The 15,678-nt window shown below is 34.6% G+C and overlaps 1 protein-coding gene across 1 annotated transcript; it reads right to left on the reverse strand.

The window, feature by feature from the left end:
- Positions 1-6,503: 6,503 nt before the first annotated feature.
- Positions 6,504-11,233, reverse strand: LOC112005112 (uncharacterized). The gene is made up of 6 exons (XM_024037362.2): positions 10,908-11,233; positions 9,273-10,229; positions 8,373-8,435; positions 8,071-8,279; positions 7,499-7,598; positions 6,504-6,931 (listed from the first exon to the last, which is right to left on the reverse strand). The coding sequence occupies exons 2-5, from the start codon at positions 10,063-10,065 to the stop codon at positions 7,524-7,526; spliced, it is 1,140 nt and encodes a 379-aa protein (XP_023893130.1). The 5' UTR covers positions 10,066-10,229; positions 10,908-11,233; the 3' UTR covers positions 6,504-6,931; positions 7,499-7,523.
- Between the last annotated feature and the right edge of the window lie 4,445 nt (positions 11,234-15,678).

Genomic DNA, 15,678 nt, shown 5'->3' on the forward strand with positions numbered 1-15,678 from the left:
TTCACAATGAGACATCTTGTGTCAATGCATGTTGAAATTCATCCATGAACTTTAGCTTCTACAATGGAGGATTGCTCAACACACAGAAAAGAGAGATGCAGAGCAAGAAGCAAGAATTGTGAAACGAATATCTTGTATTGATAATTAGCTTGCTCTGTTCTTTATATACTAGATACAGAGGCGAGAAACTATAACAGAAAAACTAACTGTACAACCTATAGCTTCTATACACGTGGCAGCTATAGTATTAACAAACTAACCAAATATGAATACTACTAAGCTACAAGTCATTCTATTTACAACTACTACATGTAGTTTATGTACACAATTGCAGAGCTAATTACAAACTAAAGCATTCTTCAACATTGCCCCTCAAGATGAACTATATATATTTATTAGGTTCATCTTGGACAAAAGATTATGAAACTGCTTATGCCCAAGTGCTTTAATGAAGAAGTCTGCAACTTGATGTCTTGAGGGAACATTCAATGTTTTAATTGTACCTTCTTGAATCTTCTCTCAAATAAAATGGCAATCAACTTCAATGTGTTTTGTTCTTTCATGATACACTGGATTGATTGCTATATATAAAGTTACCCTGCTGTCACAGTGAAGGGAAGCTACCTGTTTATGCTCTAATCCAAAGTCTTGAGCAATGATATGAGCCATACTATCTCACTTGTTACTGTGGCCATCGCCCTATACTCGAATTCTGCAGAAGATCTAGATACTACGTGCTGTTTTTTATACTTCCAAGAGATCAAGGAATCACCAAGGAAAATACAAATCTAGAAACAGATCTCCTAGTGTCAAGGCATGCTGCCCAGTCAGCATCACAATATGATTTAAGTCTCAATTTTGATTCTGCAGAGAGAAATAAACCTTGGCTTGGACTTCTTTTCAAATACTTAAGAATTCTGTAAGCAGCTTGCAAATGAGGCACTTTAGGGGTAGCCATGAATTGGCTTAATTTATGCATTGCATAACAAATGTCAGGCCTTGTGAGTGTCAAGTACAATAGCTTTCCTATTAATATTCTATAGAGAGCTGGATCAAGAGCATCTTCACCAATATAATTGCTGAACTTGGCAGACTGCTCCATTGGAAGGTTGGTAGGTTTGCTTACCAGTAAACCAGTCTCAGAAAAAGCTCCAATGTATACTTTCTTTGGCATAATGACAGTCCTTTGGTGGTTCTAGCAACTTCAAGACCTGGAAATACTTCAAAGTGCCTAAGTCCTTGAGCTTGAACTTATTGTTTAGGAATTGCTTGAAGACATTGATTGCATCTACATCATTATTAGCAATTAGTATATCATCCACATAGAACAAAGAATGATGATTGAACCTTTATTGATCCTAGAAAAAACAGAATAATCTAATTTTGATTGAAGAAAACCAAGATCAATAATAGTGGATGACAATTTGGTAAACCATTGCCTACTGGCTTGCTTAAGTCCATATAAGGACTTTGTTAACCTACACACCTCCCCCTTGTTGCCAAAACCTGGTAGAGAAAGCATATATACCTCTTCATCCAAATCCCCATGGAGAAATGCATTGTTGACATCCAGTTGAGTGAGATGCCAATCATAGACAGTAGCCAAGGCCTACAAAGTTCTGACAGTCACAAACTTCACTACAGGTGAGAAAGTTTCATAAAAATCAACTATTTCTGTCTATGTGAAGCCTTTAGTAACTAATCTTGCCTTGTACCTCTCAAGAGAACCATCTACTTTGAGTTTCACCTTGTACACCCACTTACATCTAATGGGAACTTTACCAAAGGGCAATTGAGTCATCACCCAGGTATGATTGGCCTCAAGTGCATCAATCTCAGCCTACATTGCAGCTCTCCACAAAGGATCTTTCAAGGCTTGAGCATAGGAATCTGGTTCTTTAGCAACAGACAAGGCAACATAAAAGATTCTATGTGGAGTGGACAATTTACTATATGAAAGAGTGGAAGAAAGAGGATAAAGAATACCTGAGTTGCTAGCAGCAGTGGATTCATGTGACTGAGTTAGTGAAGTTGAAGCCAATACATGTGCAGAAACAAGATTGCAGTGGTAGTCATGGAGGTATGAAGGAGGTTTATGAGGTCTATTAGACCTTCTAACAGGTGTAGGAGCAGTGATATTAAGGGTAGGAAGTTCAGATGCAAGAATAGGAGCATCAAGAATAAAATTAGGAGAAGAAACAATATGATCATTATGATGATCAGTGTGAGAAGCAACCTGATCAGGCAGAACCAAATCTGGAAACTCATCAGGTGGAACAGCAACATCAATAGAAGACAAAGGAGGGGAAAATTCTACAGAAACTAAAGGGACTTGAACCTGGAAACTGTCAGGAACTAATGGTTGAGAAGCAAACATAGAATGATTGATAGGAAGAGAAGATGACCCAGATTTGGATGTCCAATGCTAACAAGGAAAAACAGACTCTCTAAAAACAACATCCCTAGAAATGAAACAAGATTTAGTGGAAAAATCATATAATTTGTAACCTTTAGAACCAAAAGGATAGCCAAGGAAAATACAAGCTTTGGCTCTAGGGTTAAATTTGGTCTTATTCCTATGCAAGGTAGAAGTAAAGCATAAACAGCCAAAGACCTTAAGATGATCGTAAGCAGGAGGATGACCTAGCAACTTTTCATAAGGTGTTAAACCATGAAGAAATGGACTAGGTATTCTATTGATAAGGTAAGTGGCAGTCAAAATACAATACCCCCAAAATTTTAATGGTGGCAGTCAAAATACAATACCCCCAAAATTTTAATGGTAAGTTTGCTTGAAACCTTAATGCTCAAACTACATTCAACAAATGTTAGTGTTTTCTCTCAACCACTGCATTTTGCTATGGTGTTTCAACACAAGATAATTGGCGTACAACAAAGCTAATCTTTAGAAGCATAAAAGGAGTCAGTGGCAAACTCAGGATCATTGTCAGTTCTCAATACCTTGATAGAAGTTTTAAATTAAGTCAAGATCATGTTAAAGAAAGACTGAACAAGCAAGGATGCATCAGATTTATGTTTCATTAAGTAAACCTAAGTGCACCTACTGTAATCAGCTTCCAAGGTAAGAAAATACTTAAAACCAGACAAAGTAGGAGTGGAATAAGGTCCCCAGATATCATCATGAACCAAATCAAAACAAGAAGGGGATGTAGTTATAGAATGAGAAAAGGGAAGTCTCTTTTGTTTAGCCAAAGGACACACATTGCATTCAAAAACTTTATTATCATTGCAAGAATTATAGTTAAGTACAATGGATTTCATCAAAGCTAATCTTTGTGAAGAAGGATGGCCTAACCTCATAGCCTAAAAACATCATTTGAAGAAACAGAAGTATAAGAATGGACATTGTTTACAGAAAATGAGAGGAAAACTTGGACAAAACATCAAAAACAGACTTTGGCTAAGCAATATGTGTAGAAGTTTGCAAAGTGTAGAGACCACCTTGCTTTTTACCCAACCCAATCATCCTCCAAAGCTGCAAGTCTTGTATAAAACAATAATGGGAAAGAAAAATGCAACAACATGAAGGATTTTAAGTCAATTTACTGATAGAGACAAGGTTAAAAGAAAAAGATGGAATGCAAAGAACATTTCAAGAATCAAAGAAGCTGAAACTTGCACAGTTCCTATGTGAGTAACCTTAGCCATGTCTCCATTAGGCAACCTAACTAAAATTTGGCCAGAAGAAGTTATGGTTTTAAAGAAAGTGATTAATGGACCATGTGATCCGTGGGCCCACTATCAAGAATCCAATTAGTAGGATTGAGATGAGAAATATCAACAGTAGAAGAAAACACAGAATACTCTAAAGAAGGAAAAGACCAAATACCTGAGAGCTCATGACCTTGAAGTCCAATGGAAGGTTGTGCAATGATATTGGCAACCTGAGGAGTTTTAAAACAGCTTCCAGTGGAGCTTGAGTACCAAAATGACACTAAGAATTCAACAATCCTATCAACTGTTGGTATTCTACCTTGGTTAGAGACACACCTTCATTTGAACCTTCTTCAACAGTAATGACATTGTTGGCAAAAGTAGTTGAACCAACTTTATTCTTGAACTTATAGCTAGGTGGGTAGCCATGTAGTTTGTAACACTTATCTACCACATGTCCCATGGCACCACAATGAGTACACTGAGGTCTCCCAGCCTTGTTTTTGTTAAAATTCTTGGCATTGTTCTTGTTTCCCAAGGCTGCCAAAACTCAGCTATGTCAACTTGAAACTTCTTACTAGCTCCAACATTTCTTTGCTTTTCATCTTAAAGCAAAAAAGAGAAAACCTTGCTCAAAGGAGGGATAGGATCCATGAGTATAATATGTCCCCTTACTGTAGAATAGGTGTTATTCAGCCCATTAGAAAGGATATTGTACAATCTTCCACTTGATGACCACATGTGCAATTTTTGTAGGTAGTGAATTCATCCCAAATACCCTTGAATTTGGTGTAGTAGGCGTTGATAGACATATCTTCTTGAGCCAAAGAAAAAACCTCTTTTCTCAGCTCAAAGATCCTGAGTCCATTACCTTAGGAATACCTATATTGCAAATCAACCTAAACCTCCCTTGCTGTCTTGAAGTAAACTACACTGGGTTGTAAATCATTTGAGATTGAATTGAATAACCAGGCTAAAACCGTGCTATTGCACTTACACCAGGCTGTATAGCATGGATGATCAGGTGATTGGGGTTTTGGTATTGAACCATCAATGAACCCAATTTTAGTTTTGGCATCCAATGAAATCAGTACAACCCTACTCCAAGTACTATAATTTTCTTCAGTGAGACATTCCACAACAAGGGACACACCAAAATTATCACTGCTAGTCAAAAAATAAGGACTAGAAGGATTTTCCCATGGTTAAGCAACATGGTGAGCAACGAGTACAGAGGTGCTAGAAGTAGCATCAGCCATTTTCAACACATAGGAAATCCAAAAACAATAGCCTCAAAGTACTAGTCAATCAAAGAACCTTCTTGATCACAGAGTATCAATCTCAAAACTATATCGATCAAACAAATCCAAGAAAATAGAGACTACAATTAAGCAATTGAAGAACCCTAAATCAGGAACCAATTATGGAATTTTCAATTAAGCAATTGAAAACCCTAGATCAAGATTTAGAAGTGAAACAATAGTGCAAGAATCAAGAAAGAACACAGATGGAAAATCTGTTTGATTCGCGAGAAAGTACTAAAGGAAATGAATGAAGAAAATTCAGAGAATACCAGAGGGAATTGATTCTCTAAGCTCTGATACCATGTTGAAATTCATCCAGAACCTAGCTTCTACAATGGAGGATTGCTCAACACACAAGAAAGAGAGATGCAGAGCAAGAAGCAAGAATTGTGAAAGAATTTCTTGTATTGATAATTAGCTTGCTCTGTTCTTTAATACTAGATACAGAGGCAGAAAACTTATAGAAAAACTAACTTACAACCTATAGCTTCTATACAGTGGACAGTACTAAGTATTAACAAACTAACCAAATATGAATACTACTAAGCTACAGTCTTCTATTTACAACTACTAATGTAGTTTAGTACACAATTGCAAAGCTAATTACAAACTAAAGCAATCTTCAACAATGCTATATATATAACTATATATATGTTGAACATTCTTAAAGATGCAAGATACATTGGTGCTAAACCATTTGTTTTCCCCCTGGAATAGCACCTTCACTTAACTCTCACTATGGGAACTTATTTATTAGTCCACTCTGCTTAGCATCTAATGAAAGAGCGTCTCATGATGATATCTTGAAAATGAGGGAAAGAAATGTAAAACTCACTTTTTTTTTTCTTTTAAAAAAAAATAGCTATCATTCTACAAATTTTGGATCCTTCTCTTTTTTTTTTTCTTTTTTTTTTTTTTGCAATTTTGGGACCTTGGGGGGGGGGGGGGGGTGGTGTTGAAAGTTGGAACCTTTACAAAAAAATTTGGAGACATGTGGGGGCCTAAAGCCTAGGCCTTGAATAGGCACCATCAGATTGCAAATGAGAGAATCACATGTTCAGATATTTTGTAGTTCTTTTATTTTTATTTTTTTTATCAAACTCATGACAAAATTTTATTAAAAAGCCTAACTCAAGCCTCCACTAATTTAACCTTAAAACCTGTGTTCACAAGCTTGTTCACTAAAAAAAACTTCTTAAACTTGACTATTTTGTTAATCAAGTTTCAAAATTAAGTGCAAGTTTAACTTAATTATAAACAAACCAAGCACAAACAAGATTTTTATAAAGTCAAGCCTAAACAATTAATGACCAAACTTTGTTCATTACTGAGTGTAAATAGCAGAAGTAAACAATTTATCTCTTGAATAATTAAATAATTTATTAGAGACTGAATTTTTGATACCGGATACATTTGGTTATGTAACACATTTGGCTTGAAAGAAGGGCAAAAGGTAACCTAGCAGTTTGTTCACAACCAGCTATTTATGGTTCCAAAGGATGTGTCTATCAAAAAAAAGAGACCAACCCAAACCATTGTACAGGATTCCTTGATTAAATTTCGTTTCAGAAAATCTGACCAAATCATTATTATTACATTTAAAAAAGATTTGAAAAACAGATCAATGAGCTGCAACTGTACATACTAGAGAGAGATGATATGAAGCCAGTCTCGTGTCTCTAAGAACTTATTAAGGCCAGAATGGGAAAACATTGTCGGTCTACCCAGAACATGGCAATTAGTGAATGAGAAACTCATGGCTTTAAGTTGAAGTAATACCCAGCCTAGTGCATAATCTCCAGGACTTTACAAAGGGTAACAATGAATTACACTTGTATGATCTCGATCAGTGATTCAGCTGTATAGATTCATCTCCAACCACTGCCAACAAGACCCAGATTATTCCTCTTGTATGTGATGAAAATTCACACAATCTTCTGAAATCTCTGAAACTGATGAAATAAATTAGCCCAATCAGTTGAAAAGTATAGCATATAATATTGGTCAAACTAAACTTTCCACTACACAAGTGAACAAGTTCTTAAAAGATCCCAATGTCATTATTAGAGTTAAACCCATGATCAATACTAAACAGGATCTAGATGAGTATAATATTCAAATTAAAGAACTTATGGAATGTGAACTTCTGGAAAATTAATGAAAGACTTGGCAGTTCATAGTTCATACAGACTTGCAGAGTTGCACATGAGTCTTCTTAAATGGTTTAGAAAATTCCATGTTTTCTGAGAAAGGATTACACGAACACCAAGGAAAAGATTCTTGATTCAATTGCTCTTTTAGACTTCTTAACATTCTAAGTTATAATTAGATATCATCCTTTCATGTAAAATTGTGATAAGCAGCTCAATGAAAAATTATCCCACAATATTTGAGAACTTTAAGAACTTAACTCTTTTTGAGTATTTGAATAAAAAATCTAACTATTATTGTTTTCTTTTTAGAGAGAGAGAGAGAGAGAGAGGGGGGGGGGGTGCTTGTTGATGGTTAAAAGGCAATACCTAGTTTTGCACTCTTTTATGCCTGTCAACTGATATCTGTCTTGCATTCCAATTGACCCACATGTAATTGCATTTCTTCAATTTGGTTCAGCCAGATTTCCTGAAATAGAAGTCCAGCTTACCAACTATAAATACCCTCTCAAAATTAATATTTACATGAAAAATAATCCTTCAATTCTAGGATATCCATAAAGCATTCTTCAAGAAGAAAATGAGAAGCATAAATTTTTATTTGAAAATGTTATCCAAAAGCAAAAGCCACAAACCTTTTTACCTTCAGCACTAATATGCTTGCATGGGACTTAGTAATGTATCTAGAAATACACGGATGCCACTTTATTATGTGATTTAATAAGTAGTGGAAGTGAAATTCATAAAGAAATATTTTAAGCCAAAGCCATTATAAATCTACATTCAACCCCCATTTCTTTTCATTTCAGGCAGTGCACATTTCAAGTTCTGACCATGGAAGTTAATCATGTCAACCAAAGAAGCATACATTTCACAGTTCAGAATCACCTAGCAACTAAGATGATACACCGGACAATAATATTAAGTCCTATTGAACTTACTAGATCATTCATTTCCTCAGAAAGTGCTTTATCCATCTGATCAAACAGTGCAGTCCACTTTGCTTGATGCATGTAAGGAATTGTACTCATGGGACATTCCACAGAAGATAATTGGTCATTGTCTTTGACAGGTGAGGACTCTTTTGATACCAGAAAAGGCAGTTCTACCTGGATTACATCCTTGACTCTCATCCTACTACGCTTTAGTGCTGCACAAACAAACAGGAAGTTATATAAACATAAATATTAAGTTTAACAATTTCCCCTAATGTTCATAGAAGCTTCAAGAGAGTGATATGCACCTGCAAGGCGCCCTTTGATATTCTGGCAAAGGAGAACCAACCATTGAGAAGCTAGATTTGCAACTGGGAAGCAAGGATAAAATCCAAATCAGTTTAAGATGTCATATGCTTTCTGATAATCAGTCTTAGAAAAAAAAATCATAATCTGAAGAAAATCATCTGATATTGGCACTTTATTTGGACTTTATTTATCAAGTAATATAAGCATAGAGAGAGAGTGGGCATGGACTTGGAGTACAATCAGTCAACAATCATTGAATAGAGCAATGATTATAGGGTGTGAAAAAGAGAGAAAACTGCAGCTTAAGAGCAATGATTCATTTGAGCCCTAATGGCCTCCGCTTCATGAGATTTGGTCCCCAGCCAATTGTTCCACCCTTGGGGGTTGTCCTAAATTTACGAATTAAAACCTTGTTGAGAAGGAAACAGGCCAAAATGGCGGGAGTGCAATCCAGAAACCTAACCAAGTTTGCATAATCTCTAAAATGTAATACTGTGGATTGGAAAGGAATAAGCAACCTTGTTGATATGCTTGCTAAGATCATGCCAGATCCATTGAATAACCCCTTTCTGGATGCCTAGCTTGGAAATGCAAAGTATTCCATTCTTGAAAAGAATCTGACACTAACTGTATTTGTTTTTCCAGCTAGCCCGGTAGAAGCTTTTAGTATAGGGTAAGGCTTCAGTTGACAAGGCAACCTGACTCTAAGCAATTGCAATACTTGAAAAAACAAACGATGACTTATGTTGACAGTGGCAATTTTTATGGCCATAGGTGTTTGGTATTTCCTTTTACATAGATTTTTCCATTTCCAACCAGCCTTCACTAAGATAATGATATATGACTAATGAAAAGTAATAAGCATGAGAATCGCTCTATTAATTTTGGTCACAACATACCTGTGCGATCAAAAGGAGGAACCATTGCTGACTCTTCCTGAGAGCCTGTATTCTCTGATGACACAATTTCGTCATTAGAGTTTGCGTTCTCTGAAGCCGTGGTTACAGATGACCATGACTTTACTTCATGTTTGTCAAACCCATCTTCATCTTTTCTCACTGCTACACTCATATCATCAACCCCTCCCCTGTGTTCTGAATTCATGTGCATACGCCTAGTCAGAAACATGGAGCATCCACTGACTTGACTGCCAACTGATATAGTATTTGAACCTTCACTCACATCATTATCCCTGATTTCCTCTTTAAATCGGCTTTCCTGCTTGCTTTGAGTATTTTCTAACATCTCACTTCTAACCAAGGCCCAAATTATTGAATAGACCTGTTCACTGTTTCTTAAGCGGCTCATGATCCCAGGATTCAGTTCATTGAGCAATCCACTTGGTGCAGCAACCATACTGAACTTGTCTACCTTTTTAACCTTTGCAACCTTGCTGTTTCTTAACTGGTTCATGATCCCAGGATTCAGTTCATCAAGCAACCCATTTCGTGTTGTAACCTCAGTAAACCTGTTAGTCTGTTCTATCTTGGCAAACTTCATTTTTCTATTGGGCATTTCATTTTTGTGTTTGCTAGCACGCTTGTTTGGTGTTGGTGTGAAAGCAGGTGGCGAGAGGAAACCATTCCGTTTCATCTCTTGCCACAATTTCATAGGGTCCTTTTTCTCCAAAAGAGCATTACAATTTCCACACCCTGCATTGTCACTGAACCGGGTTTCAAATTTACAATCCATACACAATTAGCAACAATTTCCTCTATGTTCCTTCTTAAAATTGCACACCAGAAGTTGCTTATAAGCCCTCACTAATCTGAGGCTTCTTGTATTGTTCACCAAGGCAAACTTGTTGTGTGTGATTTTTCTGCACTATGAAGGTTTGAAATGACAGCACCCAATACCTGCAACACCTCACAGTCTCAAACTACACCCAACTAGCAAAAACGGGAGTACTCAAATTAACAAATGTAAACAAACTATGAAGGAGCATATGATACTACAAAAACCAGGATCCAAATTTCCCAAGTTATATAGCTTACTAACATAGTGACATTTTTTAATAGGCCTCTGATAAATTACTGATTGTCTTAAAAATTTAAACTTGGGAAAAAAATGAATTTAATCATTTAACCATAATTTTAACAGATTTCTTTAATCACTTCACACTTAATCACAAGATAAAGAAAAGAAAATCCTCAAATAATTTGGCTTCCTTTTCAACAAATACACACACACACACACACACACACACACTAAGAAGCTTTCTAAATGACCAATGAAGTAAACAAAGTTGCAATTAGAAAAGCATATATTGAATCCAATGTTCCACTTAAACAGAATTTACACCCAGTTATTAACCACCAAATCTAAGATGTACAACATAGTTCACGCTAATCAACCATTATATAAACTCCATGCACATTAAATCAAACAATAAACAAAAAAAAAATACTGGTAAAAATAAAAATAAAACATTTTGATAATTTCCCATGTATATTTAGCTCTTGACCGCAAACAACATTAGCTGAGTAACCCTAAAAACAAAAACAAAAACGAAAAAAAAAAAAAAACTGACTGACCTGATGAAGATATGACACAATGGTGGATCAGAAGCAGAGATTTGCGAAGAAATTAAGGTAATGAAGAGTTATAGTATTTGGTTTGGTGGGAGAGTTGTTTGGTCTTCGACTTTTAAGAATTCAAATCTGATGCACAGACCAGCCATGTACCTGTTTTTTTATACTATGTACGTATGAGATTCCCGCCAATGCTTTTTCATTTTCCCGGTTTTTTTTTTTAATTTTATTTTTTTTACGTTTTTTGTTGACAAAGAATAGAAAATGCTGATTCATGGGTTTCAGATTGACCTAGTTTGGGCCCAATATGACATGATGACCTTGGGCCCAAAATCTTAACCAGGCCTCATCCCACACTATAACCCCATTCTTCTTCTTTTTTTTATTTATTTTTTTATTTTTTATATAACCTCATTCTTATCTGTGTGTTTTTTCTTTTCTTTTCTTCTTCTTTGGCTGGATCATTCTTATCTAGTTATCTCAGATTCTCAATGTCTGTCTTTACCTTTAGAGTCTTAGAACAAAAATGATAAATTGATGTTTCTCAGGCATATTTTTTATTATCCAGGTATTTGCTATAACATGTTACCATCTGTTCTTTTGAATCAATAATTGTATTAATAATAATAAATGAGTAGGTTTCAGTTAACTTAATTGGTAAGTTGTTTTTATTTAAAAAAAAAAAGAAAAAAGAAAAACATTAATACAACCTTTTGTGGTCAAATAAAGAATTTGGAATCAAAAAACATTAATACAACCTTTTGTGGTCAAATAAGGAATTTGGAATCAATTATATATATATATATATATCTGATAATAAGGATCAATCCATAGGCTTCAATCCTATCATGTCTATAAAATTGCCTTTTTCATCTTTTTTTTCATGATTGTTAAGAATGCATGCATGATTCACCCGCAAAACCAAGTGTATAGACTTTTTTTATTTTTTTATTTTTTTATACAAATAGACTTTTATAACAATATATTATATGCATGTTTTATTGAATTTTTTTTTTTTTTGATAACCCTCAATATAAATATCAAAAACAAGAAGAACAAGACAAAGAAAGGGCATCTTCCTTACAAGCAAAAGCCACAGAGGCTGGAAGATTGCCCGGAAAAAATGAAAACGAAGAACAGGACATCAGTGTGTACTTTGCTGCTTCATGGGCAGCAGCGTTTCCACTTCTTTTAACCCACAAAAACAAACATGAAACAAAGGATTTTGCCAGCAAACAAATGTCAGACACCAAAGAGGAGATGGCCCATTGGGGGCAACCTGAGTGGTCAAGGATAGAATCAATACTAACTTTTGAGTCACTTTCCACAATGATCTCCCTCCAGTTTTCGCCTCTGGCATTTGCCAGCAAACAAATGTCAGACACCAAAGAGGAGATGGCCCATTGGGGGCAACCTGAGTGGTCAAGGATAGAATCAATACTAACTTTTGAGTCACTTTCCACAATGATCTCCCTCCAGTTTTCGCCTCTGGCAAGATGAAGAGCCCATAAAATAGCTTCAGTTTCAGCAGCAATTGGTGATCTCTTTGGCAGTAACTTGGACCAAGCCTTCAGTACATTCCCATGATGGCAACCACCGCAATAGCTGAGTTGTTTTGAGCAATAGCTGCATCCACATTGATCTTGATAAAACCCAGTGGAGGTGGGGACCATCGGATCATTGGTTGTGCCATTAAAGAAGCTTGAGGCTTAGAAAACACGTTAGCAATTTGATATTGTATAGTAGATGTTATTCCATTCAACGTGCTTTCTTTTGTCCAAATCTGACCTTACCTTAGCAAAAGAAGTGCATCACTTTACCATTTGCAGTATGGTGGATTTTAAAATATAATAATTATATATTTGTATGGGTGTTAAATTTAATCTAAAGCCATGATACTTACATTAAAAATTTAAACTAATAATTTCGGCCAATTTAACAGGACGGCTGACTTGTTTCGACTTTAACTTAAATAACATTATATAAAATATATATTTTTTAAAAAATTAATTCAAATAAAGAACTGTATGAATAACTTGTACATTTCAATAACGGCAGGTATTAGAATAGGAGTACGTTGTGTGGGTTCAATTGTGTGTCCCAGCAAAAATCCTTTTTTTTTTTTTTTTCATTAAAAAAACAAAAAAGGCGCAAGTCCCAGCAAAAGTAACTTGTGGCGGGCAGAAAAAGAAAAGATGGAAACTATGTTACCCACATAATAAATTTTTAGAGATGGAATGCAAGATCAACGTTAAATATCCTTTTTTATAACAAAAGATGATAATCCTGGAACTTGACAATTAACAAAATAGATTGAGAATTGACTAAGTGTTTGTCCTTGGGTTTTGTTTGAGGAAAAAGGTACAATGGCTGGTTTCGTTTTCTCTCCTTTTTTTTCTTCTACTAAAATCTCACTGCCATTCTGATCCAGACGCTTCTTGGCTTTATATAACTCAGCAAGAACACATCTGGATCTTACATTTGGAGGGCTATGATTAAACTCTCCTGGCAATTGTCTCATCAATGCCTTGCTAGAAGTTTTTTACACTGGAACATGAGCTGTGTGGGACACTGTTTAGGATCATTTTCCTATTAATGCGGCTAGCTAAGTGGTTGTGGTGCATTTAATATGAAGGGGATGGCCGTCTTGTCCTCCCTTTTTCTTCTCTTCCTTGTTTTATATCAAGTTATCTTTGTCTCCTTTGGGATTGCACCATGCTCATTCTCGACCTTCCGAGGTTAATATGGAGTCCTTGGTTCCCGGTATTTTTTCTTAACGACAATATCCCGAACTCCTTTAGTAGAAAAGAAGTTCTTTTCCAAAGACTCCTCATGAAAGTACCCTCCTCGGAAACAACCTTGCCCACTTGATTACTGCTTTGGATCCTCGTACCCCCTCATAACTTATTTAAAGCAAATTATATCATGATTCCATCTTAGAAATATCACAAAGACAGAGAAATTACTTGTACGGATATTCGGTTTCATTCCTAGTGAAATTAGTATTGACTTATTGAGTATTACCTCGTATAAAAAAAATGAAATTACTAAATTAGGCGTTTGGCTTATCTCCAATACTTTTTTAATTGGAATCTTCTTTTATTTTAATGAGAAACTGCCACATCACCCACTAACTAAATAAATGTGGAGATTAAAACTCACTGTTACTTGCTATTGTATATTGAGTCTGGCTTACTTCCAGTACTTTTTCAACTGGAAATTTTTTTTTTAATGATAAATTGCCACATCACCCATTAACTAAATAAAATATGGAGATTAAAACTCACTACCACTTACTATTGTGTATTTAAAACAAAATAAGACCTCAATTAAAAAAGTACCGAAAGTAAGCTAAACTCTTGTATATTTAAAATAAAAAGACATGTTCAATTGAAAAAGTACTAAATGTAAACCAAACTCCTAAATTAGTGCTTCTAAATTCTTCTTTGAAAATCAAAAATATTGTAGTTCAATTCGACTCCCGTGGTTATTTACAAATGTGCAAGTTTCCGAGATAAATAGATTTGTCCATAATATCATTAAAAGTAGTTGCAGATTAATTTATATATATATATATATATATATATTTTTTTGTAATAAGGAGTAGATGCAAAATATTGACTTTGAAAATTTTATTATAAAGATATACCATCAAGTATATATCACACGATTACTTTATTTTTGCATCTTGCTCGAGAAAGTCAGCATAATAATAAGATAATGTAAATGTCACGCACACTTGTAGGTTCAAATGCCGAAAAATTAAAGAGGAACAAAATGTCAATGTTCGTATTAGTTATTCACAACCCAAAAGTAAAATAGTAACCTCTTATCTCTCTCGATTGATATTAATATGCTCGGTATTTTCATTGGTTAGAAAGAAGAATCAAAGTTTTTCTAAAAAATAGTAAGAAGAATCAAACGCTACCGACCCTGGTTACAATTTGTTTGCTATTAGTAATTTTTTTTGAGAAGCCAAGGAACGCATTGGGAATGATTTACAATAAATTATATCCACATTTTAATGAGTTTGGGTTGAATACGGGAGAAATGGATATTTGAATGATAATAATAATAATAACAATAACTTTTGTAATTGTAAGTACAGTTTAGATTGATTCTAAATAAATCAAAAGTTTTATAGTTTAACCGGTTGACATATTTTAGTGTTTTTAATAAAGACATTCAAAATTTAAATTCTTCCTCACCGCTGTAACTATCTAATTATAAAAAATAAAAAATACCTTAAGTATAATCATTTTAATTTATGTAGTGTAATTGATATACTTATGTAATGCTTTATTTTTGATTTTTTATATGTTTTGAAACAATTCATAATATTAAAATGCATCTTCATACATGTAAGGAGAAGAAACTTTACCTTTTCATTCTCTTACTATTGTGAAACATAATGACTTGGTTGGTTTTCTCTTTGATCATTTAGGTAATTGTCTAAGATCTCCAAGACACTGTATCATTTCAATCAAATAGTATTATATATATATATATATATATATATATATAAATAATTTGATAATTCCAATAGGAAGCAAATATTTGAACCTTAGACAGAGGTGGAGCTAGAGAGCCATTTCACCTTTGCCTTTCAAAATTTTCCATTAACCATGCTAGAGGAAAAATTCTAACTTATGTGTAAATTTACATACCTTCTATGTCTGTTTACGTAGAAACATCAAGAGGTACTAATTCAACTACAATATTCTTGGATAATCTTAGTAATACTATATTTATATAGTAATATAATAAAATATGT

The sequence above is a fragment of the Quercus suber genome, unplaced genomic scaffold (genome assembly GCF_002906115.3).
Source record: "Quercus suber isolate HL8 unplaced genomic scaffold, Cork oak 2.0 scaffold_68, whole genome shotgun sequence".
Lineage (NCBI taxonomy): Eukaryota > Viridiplantae > Streptophyta > Magnoliopsida > Fagales > Fagaceae > Quercus > Quercus suber.